This window comes from Xenopus laevis, chromosome 8L, assembly GCF_017654675.1.
Source record: "Xenopus laevis strain J_2021 chromosome 8L, Xenopus_laevis_v10.1, whole genome shotgun sequence".
In the NCBI taxonomy this organism is placed as follows: domain Eukaryota; kingdom Metazoa; phylum Chordata; class Amphibia; order Anura; family Pipidae; genus Xenopus; species Xenopus laevis.
Genome location: NC_054385.1, coordinates 125877345 through 125898140, shown reverse-complemented (window position 1 = coordinate 125898140; position 20796 = coordinate 125877345). Strand labels below are relative to the sequence as shown.

General features: G+C 39.2%; 1 protein-coding gene across 2 annotated transcripts; it reads left to right on the top strand.

Moving 5' to 3' along the window:
* Positions 1-2277: 2277 nt before the first annotated feature.
* LOC121397208 (major histocompatibility complex class I-related gene protein-like) lies at positions 2278-17109 on the top strand. Of its 2 annotated transcripts, none has more exons than XM_041573581.1 (6): positions 2278-2958; positions 6501-6758; positions 7067-7351; positions 8901-9170; positions 11610-11705; positions 16815-17109. In XM_041573581.1, exons 1-6 carry the CDS (start codon positions 2904-2906, stop codon positions 16880-16882), a joined length of 1032 nt encoding a protein of 343 aa, XP_041429515.1. In that variant the 5' UTR covers positions 2278-2903; the 3' UTR covers positions 16883-17109. The 2 variants fall into 2 exon arrangements, with proteins under 2 accessions (XP_041429515.1, XP_041429516.1); XM_041573582.1 differs by lacking the exon at positions 16815-17109 and adding an exon at positions 13798-16068 and having other exon boundaries at positions 2792-2958.
* Positions 17110-20796: the final 3687 nt, after the last annotated feature.

Genomic DNA, 20796 nt, shown 5'->3' with positions numbered 1-20796 from the left:
GCAAGCTGCTTGGCTGTACTGTTTGCAAAATAATTGAATTAAACTTAAATCCAATAGGTACATAGGTACAGACTGCATTTTCTACAAGTCATTATGCAGGCCATTTTTCACCTGATCTGCAAATTGTGGCCAAAAAAACCCCACAGTCACCTCAAATAAAATTTTACAGATGACAACTGCCATACTGGACAAGAAGCCAACTTTTCCCAAAAACCACCGCAAAACTCCATACTTTGTTTTACAACTCCAGGATGTCACCAAATAAAATGAAATGTTCAAATATAGGATTTTTTTGTATTTCTAAAATGTCTTTGCATTAAATTATCAACATATCGTAAGCAGTTCACGAAACAAAGCAAAAAATAACCAAAAATCCTACAAACCCACCCCATTTACTCTCTAGCCTATAGAGTCCATCCCGCTGTCCTTTGTCAACGTTCCATCAAAGCAAACGAAAGACCGGTTTGGAAAGTCCTGTTTTGTCCATATGACCCACACCAACATCTGCAGAAAAGTCGTTTCCAGGCCCAACCTTCTCCAGTTTGCATCCCCAGCAAAAACACAACAAATGGCATATAAACAAAGAAACAAACAAAATCCACATGACAGAAATATGTTCAATACAATCGACCGTCTAGAGAGATCTGCACCACCAGGGCAGGAAGCATTGTGGAAAGGGTGAGAGGTGCAGTTCATCTACACACAGAAATATGTTCAATCCCATTCTGAGCAGATTCAGTTCCAGAATAGCTTCTCCTCCAGCCTATAGAAAAAGAAAAGAGCAGTATCAGCACCAAGGAGCCAATGTTCAAATAAAGGGGCATATACTGTGGAGTATCCAAAAAAGCAAATTAGCCACACTGGAAGTTTACTATAAGGAGAGTATGATTGATAAGTTTTGCCAAAGTTATCTTGCATTGGCACATGTGTGTCTTTTCGCCAGGTGAAATTATATCAATGCAAAAATTATCAAAAACTAGAATGAATAATTTTACCAATAGTGCTGTGCAGACTTGCACAGTGCACATAGCTCACCAGTAGGTTAAGGGCTGTAGAAGTATATTATAGCAAGGCACCATATAGTAAGCTCCATCTGTTTCTGGCCTTCTGTTCTTGCATACTCTTCACATCAGATGAATGGCTGGTCCCTGCAGATCCCTGTTTTATTTCCCTCTTTTTGCTGCCTAAGAACAATGTTGGGGATTCATCTCTCCTTGTGATACTTTAAGTCGTAAACACTTCTTTTGTAAGAGAAAAGGCTAGTGTATTGGCAACTAGATAACGACATATGTTATTTGAGTCATGAATCATGCTTTACCCTTACACTATCTTCATACAGAGAATGTCCAAAGCAACCTACAATCCTCAATGCCTAGTCATTAGTGTAACTAGAAGTTATTTTTACCCATAGGAATATCTTTTTGGTCATCTTTGTGGTGGGCACAACTGGTACTGTACTCACATCATGGGAGATGGAGGCTAGAGTCAAAGACCCCACCAGAGAAGCCCAGTGTAGCTTAGAGTCCAGTGGCAGCTCAAAGCCTAAGCCCTTCACTAATGAAGCCCCTTTGAAGAAGAGTAGTTACAGTCGTGGGATGCCTACTGTGAACAAGATGCCATGAGAAAGGAAGGCACTGTCAGATGTAAGATATGAGCTTGAGATGATCAAGTTTTTGTGTATTGCTCACCAGTGATAGACTGGTACACAGTTAACTCCATGGAAAATGTATACTGCTGCCGCAAGTAAGGCTTTTATTTTGCAGGCTTAGGAAAAGCTGGATTGATGGGTTCCTGGAGTAAATGGAGGAGAGCAGGGTGGACCCTCAATTCCACGCTCCATTGAATATTTTGCAGTTGCCCAGCTACAGGTAGCTGTCTGATTAGACTGCAGGTGAGCAGCAAATAAAAGATGTGGGATTACACCTCAGTGTTGCTGGATACTTCCTAGTGTTGGAGGAGGGTTGTGAGGTCCCTGTAGACCTCCTTGTGCTGGAGGAGGGTGAGAGGCCTGTGGACACCTCCTTGTGCTGGCGGGAGGTGTGATACTGCCATAAGATGGTGAATCAGTATTCCAGCATTGCCCTGATGGCCCACAATTTACTGTGCATCAGTCACACATTCATCTATAGGATAAGTGCATTCTTGTGCAAAATTAATTAAATGAAATCATTTAGCAAAATGAATCCCTATCGCAAAATTGCGAAATTCCTTTTTCAGTGGCTCCTAATAAACCAATGATAGTGTGTACATTTTTGTGATGTGCCCATAAAAAAAAACAAAAAACAATGTGAACACCAAAGACGTCGATTTGTGGTTCACTATAGTCCAAACTGCCAAATATTGGCAGCAATTCTTCAAAAAACATAGGCAGTACATAGGAGTACTTTAAGCACTTCCCTCGAGCTCGCTCTGTAGGGATCATACCATTGGTTCTATGCTGAGCCTTATGGCAAGCTGGGAGTCAGAACACTGGGGAAATATTGTTTGGAAAGAACGTTACTGGAGTTGTGCAAAGTGCCGAAAATTATTGCAAAAAATGTAAACATTTAGAGTTCAAAAATTGGCAGAATACATTGTCAACATAAGTTTTATTTGTTCTGCTCGAATCTAGAAAAGTGTTTAAAGTTGTGTTCTCTGTCCCTTTCAAAATATGTTTCACCTACAGGGTGTGACTTGTGCTCCTGTAGTATTTCGAAAGCATTATTTGTTATCCATAAGTCAATCTTCCTTCCTATCAGCCGGTGACTGAGGGTGTCGTCTATTTACTTATTGAGTAACACATTTACACCAGCTCATTAATGTCGTCAAACTGGATCAGTAACACATAATCTATATAGACAGCAGAGCTGCAACATGTTCCTCTTGCTCGTGAATCTCTTGGTTTTACAACGATAAGAATAAAAATGGCTTTGGCTGTGTGTCTGGTGATCATTCTTGCTGTATCCGTGGCATATTGTGGTGAGTAATTGTCTTACTCTTCCTTTTCATTCTAGTATCGATCTTATAGCTTCTGCTTGCTGCTAACCTATATGTTAGTAAGTTACTAATAAGTACGGGGGCAGCCTTTATTCTTGTGCCATAGCATCTGCTAATATAATGGATGGCTACTAAAGGATCTTGACTTGAAGATAAGCCTGTTAGGGTCATTGACCACAATCAGCACAATATTAGTTCCCTTTTTAGAAAATGTAACTTATGACTTCATACGATAAACGTAGAGAAAGGGTGTGTGAGTAGATAGTTACGAGTGGTATGTCTCTACCTACTCAGGAAATGTACTGTTTTCTCCGTGTAGATAAAGTACAGGTATGGGACCGGTTAAACAGAATGCTCGAGGCCTGGGATTTTCCAGATAATGGATCTTTCCGTATTTGGATCTTCATACCTCAAGGCTACTAAAGAATCACTTAAACATTAAATGAAGCCAATAGGCTGGTTTTGCTTCCAATAAGGATTAATTATATCTTAGTTGGGATCAAGTATAAGCTACTGTTTTATTATTACACAGAAAATGAAATCATTTTTAAAAAATTGGAGAAAATGGTGTCTATGGGAGATGGCCTTTCTGTAATTCAGAGCATTCTGGATAACAGTTTTCCAGATAATATATCCCATACCTGTCCCAATCTACATGCTGTATATAATGTCTAATGTATGAAAAAAACAAACTATAACAAAAAAATAATATACTGCTTGATATTACTTTCAGTTTCACTAACCAGTAGCTCACTCCTTTGTGTCCCTTTGGCCAACTCTGCACCCTGAACTGCTGGTTTATAGCAAAGATACAGCCTAATGGTTCCAAGCCATATATCCAAAACTTGCAGACAGCCTGTTCCAATCTTGTTAGATCTCATCAGTGCAAGATATTGGAACATGGCTTCTGAGAGGTAGGACTTGGAGAGTAGCAAAATGGGGAACCAAATCTGGTTATGGTGAGGGCTGAAAGGAGCCAAAAAGCCCTTAGCTAGCAATTATATGCAAAGTGATGTCTTCTGGAAACAGAGGGTATTTACTTGTCTCGTGCCATACACACAGCACTGCCTAGATAACAAACATGAGAGTTTTGATTCTCCCATAAGGCATCATGGGCGGAGACATGCAAATCACTCCTGTGTGTCCCTTATATTGTTCTGAACCATTAGGCTGTATCTGTGCTATAAACCAGCGGTTCTGGATGCAGAGTTGGCCAAAGGGACACAAAGGAGTGATTTGCATGTCTCCTCCCATGATGCCTTATGGGAGAATCAAAACTCTTGTTTTTGGTATCAAGGCAGTGCTGTGTGTATGGCACGAGACAAGTAAATACGTTCTGTTTCCAGAAGACATCACTTTGCATATAATTACTAGCTAAGGGCTTTTTGGCTCCTTTCAGCCCTCACCATAACCAGATTTGGTTCCCCATTTAGCCAGTAACTGGCAGATAATGCAAAGAAATTGTCATAGGTGTAACTATATAATTAATGTAAAGTAATGGATTTTGTATTATCTGCTGAGACTTGAGTGAGAACAAGTCAAACAGGAATTTCTGCTGTAAAGAAAATGTGATTCAGCACAGATGTATGTATTTATTTATATAGTCCTAACTCTGCAGCCCATAATAGGGCTTGTATACAATGCACCACACACTTGCCATTTAGTTGCACTTGCAATGTGGCACAGCAGGGCCGCTCCTTCTTAAATTTGCTCGTACAAGGATAATTCAATGACACATTTTTTTATAGATTACTGTAGAAATCAGTACAGATATGGGACCTGTTATCCAGAATGCTGGGGACCTGGAGATGGCCATTCCATTTTCTCGATAACGGGTTTCTAGATAACAGATCCCATACCTGTATTAAAGTTTATATGTCTTAATAAAAAGTCACAATTATTCAAATGGAAGTAACCGCTTGACGTTTTATATAGTAACATAGTAATTTAGTTTGAAAAAAGACACATGTCCATCAAGGTCAACCGTTTAAGTCTGTATATAACCTGCCAAACTGAGGACTGATTCAGGGAGACAATTCCACATCTTCACAGATCTCGCTGTTACAAACCCCTTCTGGATATTTAGGCGGAACCTCCTTTCTTATGATCAAATGGGTGAACTCTTGTCAGCTGGAAAGTCCTACTGGTAAATAAAGCATTAGAGAGATTATAATATGATCCCCTTATAAATTTATACAAAGTTATCATATCATATAACCTCCTCCTTTATATGAGCTTTAAATCCTGCCTAACAAACAGACATACCCCTCCTCCTTTTCTATTGCCTCTGACCTGCATATCCTCCCTTGCACTCCCCCCACCACCCGAATTAGAGCCATTGCCCCCATGGTGCTCTGAGAGTCAGCCTGCTCCATACATGCTAGTTTAGAGCTGTCCTTCCCAGTATCTTCAGTCAAAATGTTGAATCTGTTGCTTTGGACCAGCAGTGGAAAAGCTGTGGACCAGCCCCCCTACCCTTCCGTCCCCTATTTCCCCTCTTGACTTTCATAAACCTGCCTCCCTTAGCCTCCACTGCCCCTTCCAATTGTAAGTTCCAGGACTCAAAGACAGTCTGATCAAAAAGGAACCTCTACACGAGCACATTAGATCGGGTTAAACTCTGTCTCATTTTACTTGTTGGCACTTGAATTAAAGCTTCTGGAGAGAGTAGGGGTTCCAGCTTTCAGACATAATTGCTGTTTTGCCTCAAGGGCTGTTTTGCTACGAACATAAAGATTTTTTTAAACAGTCCTTTTCACATGGCACTTACAACTGGATATAAAAAGTTGAGTAGATCATTGTGCACATTTTTAAATAGAGAAAATTGAGCAGATCCTTTCCTTTGAAGAACTGTAATTTGTTTAAATTTATATTGAGGGTGTGGGTTACTCTCAGGGCCGGAACTAGGAGTGGGCAGAAGAGGCACCTGCCTAGGGCCCAATGATGTGGTGGCGCTGGGCAGGTGCCTGTTCTTCTGCCCACTCCTAGTTCGGATTCGCTTACCTCTCGCCTCCCTCCTCTGTCACTCTCCCCTTCCAACCTTCCTTATCTCTGACGCTCACCTCTACCTCCCTCCCCTTTCGTTGCCCTCCCGCTCGGTAATGGCACACGCTGAAGGGGGCAGGGATAGCCTGGCCCTGGTTACTCTTGCTATTGTCAGCAGCTATTTCATTGTTCCAGATCTGCAGATGCCTTTAAGCCCTGGCTCCTAGAAACCTTCCATCTGATTTTGCTCAGATAAAAAAGGAGAGGCCTTACAAGCCCTAGCCAACCCTAATTTAACCACTCCATTTAAATGCTGAGAATCATCTCCAGAAGTCCTCTACAGAGCAGAAAGCAAAGCAGGGGTGAAATGGGGCAAGGTGGGTTGACATCTCTTTGCAATTCATTTTTGTGCTTCTCTAAGGTGAATTGGAAACTTAGATGGATTATGGCCTTCAAGTCTTAGGCAGGTTGAACCTGATGGACAAATTCATGTACGCTGCGACTCTCTCTAGCCGTTTCTGTGTTTTCCTGTTTCCTAGGCAGTCACAAATTACAACACTATTTATCGATGATTTCGGCCCCGATCTATGGAATGCCTGAGTATTCATTTAGGGTATACGTGGATGGCTTACCAGTATTAAGATATAAAAGTGACGTACAAGTGGCTCAGTTTTTGGTCCCATCACTGAATAACCTGTCTGAGCACTTGGAGATCCAAACGAAAGTTGCCCAAATATGGCAGATTCATCAGGAACGCAAGATGAAGTTTCTTATAGGGTTTTTAAACAAGACATCCGGTGAGTATAACAATAGCATGGGAACTAATATATCCAATTTTCAGAATTAAAACATACATTGCCAAACTCTATCAGACTGATTATAAAAACTGTGAGTTAATAGGGTAATGGGCTGAATTATTATAGGTTATTGATTTTGCATAATACAAAAAAAATCAACTGCCAGTTGCCCTACTGGGGTGTGACTGCATTAGTGTGACCTATGTGTAAGGTGAGTGAGAGACTTAGCGCTAGATTGTTTAACCCGTTAAAGCTACAACAAATGTCACCTTCATGACAATATCTAACTCGGCACATTTGATTTGCAGACAGGGCTGCTGTACATGTGTATCAGAGGAAGTTTACCTGTGAGTTACATGAAAACAGAACCATTGGGGGATACCAAGAATTTGCACTTAATGGCAAGGAGCTTATATCGTTTGATAAAGACAGAGAAGTGTTTGTGGCGGCAACACAAGAAGCTGTGAATATGCTGCCCCGGTGGAACAAGGATATGTGTAATCAAATGTGGAATAAGATGTACCTGGAAAATGAATGTATTGAACATATGAAGCTCTATCTCTCTTTAATAACAACTGACTTGAAGAAGAAAGGTGAGACCATAGAGAATATTTTTATTTATTGTATAGATAGAATATTCCTTTCCATGTACATTTGCATTAGTGGAGAATAATGAAAGAAAACCTTAGCCTCCCAAATTGACTGTGGATTCTGCACAGCTGTGAATTCATCCAATATCAGTTACTGCCTTCTCTGTTTCACATCCTTTCTTGAAGTCTGTTATGTTACCCCCAAAATGTAGAAATTTAAATAAAGTCTGGCAAGCAAAAAGAAAGAGGGATTAAGGAAATTGTGCGTAAAATCTGTGTAAAATCAACTTTAATCCAAAACAAAAAAGGGGTCAAAAACGCTGGAATATAGCCCCCAGCTCAAAAGGGCACTTAGGTCAAATCCAAAAAAATATATTCCAAGTCATTCTCTCAAAGTTAAAAAATTACTCTTTATTTAGCATAAATATTAAAAAGTAGGCATACAGACCAATTGATGCTCCGCCTTACGCGTTTCGTGCCCACAGGCACTTATTCATAGGCACGAAGTGCAAAGTTGCTATATAAAAAGCTAAATAACTCAAAAACCACAAATAATAAAAAATGAAAACCAATTGCAAATTGACTCAGAATATCACTCTCTACACCATACTAAAAGGGATTCTGTCATGTTTTTATGATTTTGATTTTATTCCTAATTTACAATGTTTTCACTGCAAATAATTCACTCTACAATATAAAATTTCATTCCTGACCCAACAAGTGTATTTAGTTGTAATATTGGTGTGTAGGTGCATCTCAGGTCATTTTGCCTGGTCATGTGCTCTCAGAAAGAGCCAGCACTTTAGGATGAAACTGCTTTCTGATAGGCTGTTGTTTCTCCTACTCAATGTAACTGAATGTGTCTCAGTGGGACCTGGATTTTACTATTAAGTGCTGTTCTTAGATCTACCAGGGAGCTGTTATCTCGTTACCTTCCCATTGTTCATCTGACGGGCTGCTGGGGGGGGTGATATCACTCCATCTTGGAGTACAGCAGTAAAGAGTGACTGAAGTTTATCAGAGCACAAGTCACATGACTGAGGGACCCTAGGAAACTGACAATATGCCTAGCCCCATGTTAGATTTCAAAATTAAATATAAAAAAAATCTGTTTGCTCTTTTGAAATACAGATTTCAGTGCAGAAGTCTACTGGAACAGCACTATTAAGTGATGTGTTCTGAAAAAAACATGTTTTCCCATGAACGTATCCATTTAAATGTGAACACATTTAAGTCTTCATCAACAGATCATATGATCCCAGGGGGCAGCTGGTAGTTCTTAAAAAAGCAATTCTCTATTTAGGATTACCCAATGGCACATACTAATAAAAATATATATATTTATGAAAATGGTTTATTTAAATGAAGCAGGGTTTTACATATTAGCTCTTTCATGCAATATATTTTGATTGTTTGGGAGTATCATTTTCTTTTAATGACACTGTCATCAGGCTTCAGTTATGAACTAGATAAAATCATAATGAACAAAAGAGGTCATACATTAAAGTTGAATTGTTATAATGGTAAACTACTTTTCTGTTTATATGGCCAGTTAAGCCCAAAGTGAAGGTTTCCAGCTCAGAGTCAGAGAGTGGTACCAAACTGCACTGCTGGGTGTATGGGTTCTACCCCCGAGATGTGGAAGTGAAGTGGATAAAGAATGGGAGAGATGAGATTTACTCAGAGGAATCAGCAGAGATCCTGCCAAACCCTGATGGCACCTATCAGATCAGAGTCAGTGTGGAGGTAACACCAGAGGAGGGCGCCACTTACTCCTGCCACGTGGATCACAGCAGTTTGGAGAATCCCCTTGTAACTTTTGGTGAGTGTCTTTGTGTTCAATCAAGCACAATTCAAACTATAAAAAGGGTAAAAAGTACCCATTTTTTAAAACACCATGGCTATGAACCCCTGCATACATATAAAATATTATAGTAAAGCTAAGACAGCTATTTCTTACATAGAACACAAAAATGACAATGTAACTCAGGCTCACATTATAACTAGTCAAGTGATAAAAGGAAAACAGGCCCAAATTTAGGCACATTGAAGGCAGTACTCTGACCCTACACTTAAATATGTTAAGTATTTAGTGTTCTAGTGTAATTTTACATAGATTACATTTCTCAATGTAACAAGGAAAAACAACAGTGTCCTATATTTCAAAAGCATAAAATCTGTGACATTTGCAATTTAACAAAATTTTGTAGTGGAATGGATATGTATTTGTAACTCTATCTTTGCCAGAACTCACTCAGGATGGCACAGTGACTTTCATGTATAAATACCCCAGAACTCACAGCAGGATGATAGAGGCAACTCCATGTATACAATAAATACCCAAGAACTCACAGCAGGATGATAGAGGCAACTCCATGTATACAATAAATACCCAAGAACTCACAGCAGGATGATAGAGGCAACTCCATGTATACTATAAATACCCAAGTACTCACAGCAGGATGATAGAGGCAACTCCATGTATACAATAAATACCCAAGTACTCACAGCAGGATGATAGAGGCAACTCCATGTATACAATAAATACCCAAAAACTCACAGCAGGATGATAGAGGCATCTCCATGTATACAACAAATACCCAAGAACTCACAGCAGGATGATAGAGGCAACTCCATGTATACAATAAATACCCAAGAACTCACAGCAGGATGATAGAGGCAACTCCATGTATACAATAAATACCCAAGAACTCACAGCAGGATGATAGAGGCAACTCCATGTATACAATAAATACCCAAGTACTCACAGCAGGATGATAGAGGCAACTCCATGTATACAATAAATACCCAAGAACTCACAGCAGGATGGCACAGTTAATATTTCATGTATTAATACTCCAGAACTCATAGGATGATAGAGGCAATTTCATGAATAAATACCCCAGAACTCACAGCAGGATGACACAGTGGAAATTTCATGCATAAATACCCCAGAACTCACAAGTACAAGTAATAAAAACCGCAGTTCTGTTGTTACTAGAATATGAATCTGCAGAGTAGCCATGCCAACAAAACCCAGTGTGTAGGTGCGAGATTCAAACATTGTCCTTTCATCCAATCACTGCAGCTCTTCAGTGCTTCTGCAGTTGATTAAATGCTGCCTGCCCTCCTGCGCTGAGATGCCTCGATCTGCGGTTGCATCCCACAAAAGGCACCATTCCTTTAAATTTTTAACCCACCCGTGCCCTTCCTGCCTTAGCTGCGCATATAACTAAAATAAAAAGCAACGGTGAGAATGCTACTGTTATGCGCACCTTACAAATCCAGGGAGGGAGGATTCTGGGGGCCCACAATCCCCTCAACCCCCCTGGTTCTGATGCTTATGGGCCATATCCATGGCAACAGGTCACAACTCGGCGCAGAACTTGGAGCTTAATTCGATTTTAACTGAAGTGGGCTGCCCATTTTAACTGTGCTATGAACGGCCCACCGGGCATTTGCCTGAATGCACAGATTGCTCTAGTCTCGGCCTGCCTGGGCTTATGCTCACAATCTAAGGCAGAGCTTGACATCACTATAGAGATGGCTGGTTGCACTAATGAGGATACCAATTAGTGGTCCAGATCCCCTCCAGTAGAAATATTCAGGAAGTATATACTAAGGCTAAATCCTTTCTGAACTGTGGTGCCTTCTCTTTAGGCTAGTATTAACTAAGGGAGAGCTACCTCCAGCTATCAATACTTGTTGGAGCACAGGCTGCTCTTTATAGCTATTCCAGACTATCTCACATTCCTCAAACATACTCCTGTATTCGACTAAACATTGTTAACTGGGTCCCTGTTCCCCCAACTTTCTTTAGAAGGGTTGTGCCTCTGGGGCAAAACTCTTCACTGGGCCTTGTTGATCCCTGGCAGCCCAGACACATGCACCTGAATGAGAAGATGATGCCAAAGAGGAAGAACCAGGATATTATAATCAAAGTGCAACAGTGGGAATTCATTAGAATGTCCGGAAATGTAATATGTAAATATAATGTTACAATGTGTCTGTGTGTGTACAGTCTGCAGTAGTGTGTGTGTACAGTCTGCAGTAGTGTGTGTGTTTGTAAGGAAGAGGATTTGTTTTTTATAGAGTAGTTATGTGCATAAATGCATGTCAGGGAGTAAGACTGGCTGCACTTTTTCCAGTGAATGTGCCCTATTGTATAGGTGTATTGTTAACATTGTGTAGTGCAATTTAGTTATTATGGCTTTGTGTACAGATGTCAGTTAATATCTGCTTCTCTCTTTTCATTTTATAGAAAGAAAGATTAGTCACATGACTTACAGAATTGTGGCTGCTGTTGCTGTGGCCATTCTCTTTGCTCTGGCCTTGTTTTTGTGCATAAAAATGAAAGGTATTGTTTTATTTTGTCTTCCAAATATATAGAATAATTCTCCTGTCATGAGCTGTAAATCTTAAAATGATTTAGGATGTTGATAGCCACTTTAAGAATTGTGCAGGGAACTTTTTCCCATAGATGTGAGCCATACTTTATCTGAATCAGGCTCGGACTGTCTATCTGTCCGTTCGGCATATTAGAAGTCACTGAGGGGTTGTTCTGTGACCATATAAAGGCACAAGGCTGCAGGCTGAGTTATACAGGGAACTCTGAGTATCACTCATGTATTATAAGGGATAATGTACCCCCTACTGTAAATGATAAGGATATTAGAAGTCACTGAGGGGTTGTTCTGTGACATATAAAGGCACAAGGCTGCAGGCTGAGTTATACAGGGAACTCTGAGTATCATTCATGTATTATAAGGGATAATGTACCCCCTACTGTAAATGATAAGGATATTAGAAGTCACTGAGGGGTTGTTCTGTGACCATATAAAGGCACAAGGCTGCAGGCTGAGTTATACAGGGAACTCTGAGTATCACTCATGTATTATAAGGGATAATGTACCCCCTACTGTAAATGATAAGGATATTAGAAGTCACTGAGGGGTTGTTCTGTGACCATATAAAGGCACAAGGCTGCAGGCTGAGTTATACAGGGAACTCTGAGTATCACTCATGTATTATAAGGGATAATGTACCCCCTACTGCAGTGATCCCCAACCAGTAGCTTGTGAGCAACATGTTGCTCTCCAACCCCTTGGATGTTGCTCTCAGTGTCCTCACAGCAGGTGCTTATTTTTGAATTTTAAGCTTGAAAGCTAATTTTAATTGCATAAAAACTAAGTATAGTGCCAGGGAGAGCCTCTTGTAGGCTGCCAGTCCACATAGGGGCTACCAAATAGCCAATCACAGCACTTATTTGGCACCCCAGGGGACTTTTGTATGCTTGTGTTGCTCCCCAACTTGTTTTACATTTGAATGTGGCTCACCGGTTAAAAAGGTTCGGGACCCCTGCCCTACTGTATATGATAAGTATATTAGAAGTCACTGAGGAGTTCTGTGACCATATAAAGGCACAAGGCTGCAGGCTGAGGGGTACAGGGAACTCTGAGTATCACTCATTAATTATAAGAGATAATGACTGTAAATGATAAGGATATTAGAAGTTACTGAGGGGTTCTGTGGTGTCATGTGGATTTTATAGTTTTTGTATTGTTAAATACAAACTTTCCCCAACTCTGCAGAACCAGTGGCTGCAGCAAAATAATCCTCCAAATAGAATCCCAATTTATCTGTTTAAATCTGGTTCCATGATCTTTGTCCCTGCAGCTGGAGTTGGAAACAATAAAGGGGATATAAAGGCAAAAATAAAATCCAATACAAATCTCTACACAATCGCCAACTGCTCTAAAGGGAAACAGACAAAGCTGCTTGAGTTCTGCATGGCTGGGAAGTAAGGCGGGGGCTCCCCCTGCTGTTCATAAGTATGATTGTTTCCCTGCAGAGCAGTTAGGGATCGTCTGACTTTCACTACATAGTCAGGTTTCTTATGAAAACAGTACACATTTTTTAATTAAAGTATATTGGAGATAGGTTTATTTTTCATTAAATATTTTTCATTAAAGAAAGTAAAAATTGGATTTTATTTTTTTGCCTTTACATGCCCATTAAAGTTTACAAAAACACAATCCTTAAGCAAGAAAGAACATACAGGTTAATGTAATTAAAAGTAATGAGCAGGTCAGTCTGAAACCCATGTTACCCATAGGGTGGGCTATTCGGGTGCAGGTTAAGTTCAAGCAGGGGGAGGCGGACCTCCTAGAACCTATTTAAATCAATTGGTGGACTCTGAAAAATCTAACTTTCGATTGAATGCTCTATTCCTTCGATTCGAATTTGGCTGAATACGGACCTATTCGATCAAAAACTGACCTATTCGACCCAAAAAAAACTTAGGCTTTATTTCGGTTGGTCTTTTAGAATTTTGAAGTTTTTTCAATTCGAAATTCGACCCTTTAGAAATATGCCACAGTAACAACATACAGTATTTTGTTTTTAACTGTGAAAAAGTTGAATACTGGAAATATATTTTTCTTATACAGGTTTTGAATGCAGCCGGCAGAGTGTGAGAACAGAGGAACAAGATTATAATCAATAACGGATATATTTAAGTCCCTATAATGAGAATCATGAGTTACCCTAGCGGGAAAAGCTGAGGTTTCTTTCATTTGTGTAAGATGCCTGAAAGTGTTATTAATGGGGAAATGTCAAGCACAAAGCTTAGTCTGTTACATAGAGAAATATAGTAGATAATAGAATAGATAGTAGAGTGAGATTTGCTTGTGGCATGCACAATTATTCTATGGTATGCAAATATGTGATAATAATCAATATAAAGGTTTGGCTTTTGTAAGTCATCAGAGCCAAGGTTACCAAATAATTTAAAAATGATTATTATACAATTCCATCCTATTTAAATTAGAAGAAACAGAGCTCTTCTAGAATGATTTTCTAAAATTGTCCCTTTTTACAGTATGTGGTAACATTTATACAAACCAGGTCAAGTTGTTTCCTCTCTTATTGTGTTTGTGACCACAAAAAGTTTTGGCAAGCGCAATAATGCATTCTGTGTATAAATAAGTTTACAATGTGCAATGTTTGTGTTGGCAAAATGTATATTGTGTCCACAACATTATGTTTATGCTTTCAAAAGTATTTTTTCTTGGTCAAGTTTCATTTTGCTGCTTCAGTAACATATTAGTGTGTAGAGAATTGATTTTGTAATTACGAAACAAATTAATTTGTGTGGACAGAATATTTATTTTGTGAGACAAAATGTTTTTGGATCATAGAATGCTTTTTCCTGGGACAAAATGAATGTTGTTGATTCTGAAATGTGTTTTTTACGTCTGAATTTCATGTTTACAAAATGTATTTTGTGTTTATAAAGTAGCATTTATCTTGCATTTACTTATATGTATTTATATGTAGTGGGCGAGAGGGAGGGCATACTGGCAGGCCCTCGATTTATCCCTTCAGCCACCCTTCTAAGATATCATCATAATGTGTCATCTTAATGATCAGACTGGCCATAGAGTTGGAAATTACACAAAGAATATATTAAGAAAGACCTATATTAAGAAAGGGGCTGGCATGTTTATTCAGCATGACTTACAACAATCTAACACACCGCATAAAAACAGACTCAATGAATAAAAGTATGCCATTTTGTCGTGTAATAAGCCATAGCTGCCTGAAATGTAAAGCTTTAAACTTTGTCAAAATAAGGATATAAAATGTACAGAATAAAAAATATAAAATGTACAATTTTTTCAGCAAGTTACTGGCAAGTTACAGCTAAAAGCTGGCAAGTACATCAATGGGAGGTGTATTTTCCAAATTCAGATTTTTACATGATTTTCAACAATAGTTTTTGAAATTCTAGATATTTTCATAAATAAGTGTACAGTTCAGATTTTCCAGTTTTCAAGTCTTTTTGTTAAATTTGGAAAAAAAACTAAATTTCTTTTATAATTTTGATAATTCTGCTTTGCTGGGTGTTTATATGAAGGAATCTGAATGAGAGCTCATTTCTTATCATTGTCTATGTATTGTTAAGTCGCTGCATTCTAGGCTGAAGTGAGTGCCTCTCTCTCTCTCTCTCCTATTAGTGTAGGGATCCAAATGTATAGGGAATCCGGATAGAGAATAGAGGTGATCTAAGCCACTATGGGGTTTTGAAGCTGGTTTTTCTGTGAGTCAAACGAGAAAAATTCTGTTCTTTTTGCGAAAGTCGCAGTCTTTCCTGATCCGATTTTTTTTCTAAGTTTTTATTATTGATAAATAAGGGCAAATCGTGGATTCTAGTTTCGTTGGACTTTTTTTTATTTAAAAAATCACAAAATTTGTGATTTTGATAAATAACCCATGTTCTACTACTACTTATCTGGGAAGGCAGTTACTGAGCCCATAAATTGGTTACACTATTAACACCGCTCCTAAGTAATACTGGATGGGTTTGATTCCTGGCCAATGAACATGACTTGATTCCAAATTTGGGAGTGGCCCGAACCAAGACCTGTGTCCAAATGACCACCCCTTTAAGTAACACAAGTCCTCTTTACTCTAAAAATTCATTGGCTGTAACACAAATTATCCTACAGCTCAAAATCAGTACTATATACACACATTTTTCCCGTGTCCTCAGTCCCTAGTGGGATCAATTTGTAGTTATTAGGCAGTATGCTCAGATTTTTATGGCCATGGTTGGAGGTCACTTCTTATGAGCAGATTATAAAAGAGACTGAAGTTTATCAGGGCACAAATCACATCACTGAGTGCTCCTGGGAAACTAACAATATGTCTAGCCCCATGTCAGGTTTCACAATGAAATACTGTATAAAAAAATCAGTTGCCATTTGGAAAAATGGATATCAGTGCAGAAGTCTGCTGGAGCAGCACTATTAACTAAAGTGTTTTCCCATGGTAGTATCCCTTTAAGTTAACTTTTAGTATGTTATAGATTGGCTAATTCTAAGAAACTTTTTCTTCATTATTTATTTGGTATTGTTTTTTTTTTTTTAATGATTTGCTGCCTTTTTCTGACTCTTCCCAACTTTCAAATGTGGGTCACTGACCCTATCTAAAAAAACAAATGCTCTGTAAGGCTACACGTTTATTGATATTGCTAGAGACCCTCTCCTATACATTTTCCAATCTACCATGGTTGCTAGGGTAATTTGGACCCTAGCAATCAGACTGCTGAAACTGCAAACCAGAGAGCTGCTGAATAAAAAGCTAAATAACTCAAAAATCACAAATAATAAAAAATGAAAACCAAATGAAATGGTCTTTGAATATCACTCTCTTCCTCATACTAAGAGTTAATTTATAGGTGAAAACCCCTTTAATACATTTGTGTATGTTTTATTCCTATCTTACTATGTTACTGTTTTGGCACAGCACCAGCTAACTGACCCCCACTGTTTGCTAAATTCTATCTCTGGGACTGCATAGCTCTCCTTAATTTCCATTTATCCCACTATAAATCATTTGCAAGGTTCCCTTAAAATAATTTATATTTTAATTTTACAAGTGAAAAACTTTTTTTCTTTCCCAGTTGGGGAGTTGGCTTTGGAGAACAACCATTGCGGCATTGCCCAGGAAGCTTTTTATTCAACAGTGTGATGCCTGCTGCTGTCAGATTAGACGAACCAATGGGATTACGATCTGCAAGCAAATAATTCTGCTAATTCTGGTTTATTTCTGTAATGTCCTTTTGTGTATTAATCTTGTATAGCTCTCTGGGCATTGCCTTTCAGTTAGACACTGCCACTGTCATTTTTAAGGTTTAGTTCTCCTTTAAAGGAGAAATTAAAAATGAATATATCTAAAAATGCCATAATTTATATACTTGCTTTATTTCACCAGCCTAAAGTTTCAGCTTGTCAATAGCAGCAATGATCCAGGACTTCAAACTTGTCACAGGGGGTCACCATCTTGGAAAGTGTCTGTGATACTCACATGCTCAGTGGGCTCTGATTGGCTGTTGAGAAGCTAAGCTTAGGGCTCGTCACTAATTATCCAGCAGAAAATGAGCTTCCCTGGCTGTAATATAAGCTGATGCTACAGGTTTGCTGATTATTAAATTCTGATGCTAATTGCACTGGTTTCTGTGCTGCCATGTAGTAATTATCTGTATTAATTACTAATCAGCCTTATATTGTGACATTTCTATTCTATGTGTACTGTATATTGTGAGTGGCTCCCTAAGCTCAGTAAGTGACAGCAGCACAGAGCATGTGCAGTGAATCAGCAGAAAAGAAGATGGGGAGCTACTGGGGCATCTTTGGAGACACAGATCTTTACTGCTAAACGGTGTCGGTGGGCCCCAGTCCTTGTGGGCCCCCGCAACTACTGGATCACTTGTTACACTATTTTATTTGTTTCGGACTTGGATTGTGCGCTCTGGTTTTTTGCAGTCCCCCAGTTTTATGGGCCCCCCTGCTGGACCTAGTGGGCCCCACTGCCATTGGCACCTGTTCGCTATGCTGTGCTGTTCTTCTTCCGGTCTCCCTGCTGTGCTCAGGATGGATTGTGCAGCATGCTTTCAGTTTTGCCTGATAATGTCACTCCAGCCAGGCAGGAATCAGTGAGCAGCGTGTTAGTGAGGGAGCTGCTGTATACAGAAGTACTTTTGTGGTGGTTCCTTGCTGTCTGTGTGTGCTGAATCTCCTGGATATTCTGCTGCCTTCTTGACTCTCCCACTGTCGGTTCAATCCAGATGAATTTGATCTGCCTGGCTTCTACTGTGAGGAGCAAACGATCTGGGGGGGGGGATTACATGGAATATGTGGCCCTTTATTACCCCCCATCACCCACATGGACTGTTTAATCATTTTACATTTAACCCCTGAGGTCTTTTAATTTCTGTGTGCTGCCCCACTTTTATTTATTTCCAACCCCTGGTTGAGCTGATGATGATGAATTTTTTTTTACTGGGACTAGGGTAGGACTGCTTAAAATGAATGAATTAAAATATTATTAAATAAATTAAGTGCTTACTGTTTTTATTTAATTGATGAGGTGTAATACGAATTTTGAATTAGTTAATGAATTAGAAGTTGATTAAATGGAATATATGTCTATGATATTGTTTACCTATTGGCACATGGGCTGATGTCTGGACTTTTCATAACAGCTGTTATCACATTTCGATCAGTCCCTGCCCCAGAGAGCTTACAATCTAAAGTCCCTATCACATTCCCGTCAGTTCCTGCCACAGTGATCTTACAATCTCGGGTCCCTATAACATTTCCGTCAGTTCATCCCTAGTGAGCTTACAATCTAAGGTCCCTATCACATTTGCATCAGTCCCTGCCCCAGTGAGTTTACAATCTAAGGTCCTATCACATTCCCATCAGTCCCTGCCCCAGTGAGTTTACAATCTAAGGTCCTATCACTTTCCCATCTGTCCCTGCCCCAGTAAGCTTACAATCTAAGGTCCCTATCACATTCCCATCAGTTCCTGAATTTTTTGGGCGAATGTATCGATAAGCAAAGGGAATTAACCCGTGTAGATTTGAGAAAAGAAATGAGATATTTTTGGATTTTGCTAAATAAACCCCTTCGTGTAAGCTCTTGTGAGCAGGCCCCTCTGATCCTATTTTTATACTGTAACACTGTTTGTTAATTGTAATTTTTTTGTAAATTTGTGTGTTTCAAAATTGACTGGGCTAGGTATTTCCTTGGCAGCTCTTTTTATTCGTTTTTAACCGTTGATTTATGTAGCGCCAACCTATCCTACAGCGCTTGACGGAGCCTATACATTATTCCCATCAGTCCCTGCCCCAGTAAGCTTACAATCTAAGGTCCCTATCACATTCCCATCAGTTCCTGCCCCAGTGAGCTTACAATCTAAGGTCCCTATCACATTCCCATCAGTTCCTGCTCCAGTGAGCTTACAATCTAAGGTCCTTATCCCATTCCCACCAGTACCGGCCCAATCAGCATAGAATCTAAGGTCTCTATCACATTTACATCAGTTTCTGCACCATAGTATTGAATGTTAAAGAAAGGTGGCAACTTGATAAATCTATAGTAAATCTATGCAAACAAACATTAACATAACCAGGCATACCATGCAGATGCAAGGTTCTTGTTATTTAGTCACTTATTCTGATCGGCAAGTTAGTATTTTCCTCACTAAATACTAAACTGACCCATCAGAATTTTCACCTGCAGCAGTGCTATGGACAGTGAGGTCTGTTGATGATGTGATGCTGATTCAGTTAATGACTATAAGAGGGACTTGGATGATTTCTTGGACAGACATAATACAAAGGATATAGTGAGTTTCTCGGTGTAAGTAAGACTCGTTGGTGTAAAAAAAGTTATTTAATGACAGGCAGGCAGATTATACCTTGACGTTATCAGGGAAAGAAAGGTAATATTTGTTATGGCTTGTCATTTGTTGGTATGAAGCAAAATGCATGCTACGATTCCTTGTTTTTTGGCATGTTTTTAAGCATGATGACATGGCTTTTTTTGTGCATAGTGTTTCAGTTTGAAGCTCCGTGTTCTCTTGCCTGTATCACAGTTTGCTATGTATTTCCTTTATTTTCCCTTATAGACTCTGTGAGTAAATAGAGGGGCCCTTCAGATCAGATTCTCTGGTGGGCCCCAGTCCGACACTGCTGCTAAAGGGCTGTGGTTGCCTTGGGCTGGTACAGAAAGTTTGTGCCTTCCAGTAAGCATTAGGAATTACATACAATATACTTAGCAGACGGAGTGTGGATTAATGTGTTCCATTTTTACAGCGCTTTTAAAAAAAATGACTCATGTTGCCTGTATAATAAATGATAAATAATCTATTCCACAATGGTGTTCAGAAGTCATGGCACCACATAGTTACATAGAAGCTAATGCAATTTACACCAGCCTTGAGCGGCAGAACTGAATTTAATGCAAAAAACCCTGTATATATCCACTGTTAAAAAGTGTTGAATGTAGAACAAGAAATGACTGTAAAAAACAAGTATGACATGAAGAATTAGGTCCCTCCCACAATTGTACGCCACACCCACTTTTTAAATAAACCTCACCCACCAACATTTTCTAATTTTGAAACTAGAAAGTGCATCCTTTGCCTCTAAGATGTATTAGAGCTAACTCTGCATGCAGGGTTTGTGCCAGTTATTGTGTTTGGGCTGGAGTTGGTTTGGTTGGTCTAAAACATCTGCTGGGAAGTCCCCCTAAAAGACTTATTAGACCTACCTATCAATTAAAATCTAACCCAGACATCTGCATGAAGAGACCATAAAAAGAGACCGGTTTCTAAAATGGGGAGAGTGAAGAGTAACTTGATTATTTCAGAAACAGCAGAGAACTTTTAATTGAGTGTATTTATTTATTTCAATGAAGGGAAACTTGTATTAAATTTTTATTTTCCCTTTTAAGGGAAGTCCAAAGCCAAAACAAGAACTGAGTGTACATTTATAGACCCACAAAGAAATGTTAATCCTCTATGATTTTCGCCTTTAGTTTAAGTAGATATTTTCATATCAATTTCTGTCTCCGTTTCAGATTTCAACAATCCTCAG

Excerpts from the sequence above, each read along its gene's own strand:
- LOC121397208 (XM_041573581.1), top strand. The coding sequence starts at position 2,904 with ATGGCTTTGGCTGTGTGTCTGGTGATCATTCTTGCTGTATCCGTGGCA. Across the intron at positions 7,352-8,900 it reads AACTGACTTGAAGAAGAAAG|TTAAGCCCAAAGTGAAGGTT; the intron begins GTGAGACCATAG and ends TTATATGGCCAG. Across the intron at positions 9,171-11,609 it reads GAATCCCCTTGTAACTTTTG|AAAGAAAGATTAGTCACATG; the intron begins GTGAGTGTCTTT and ends TTCATTTTATAG.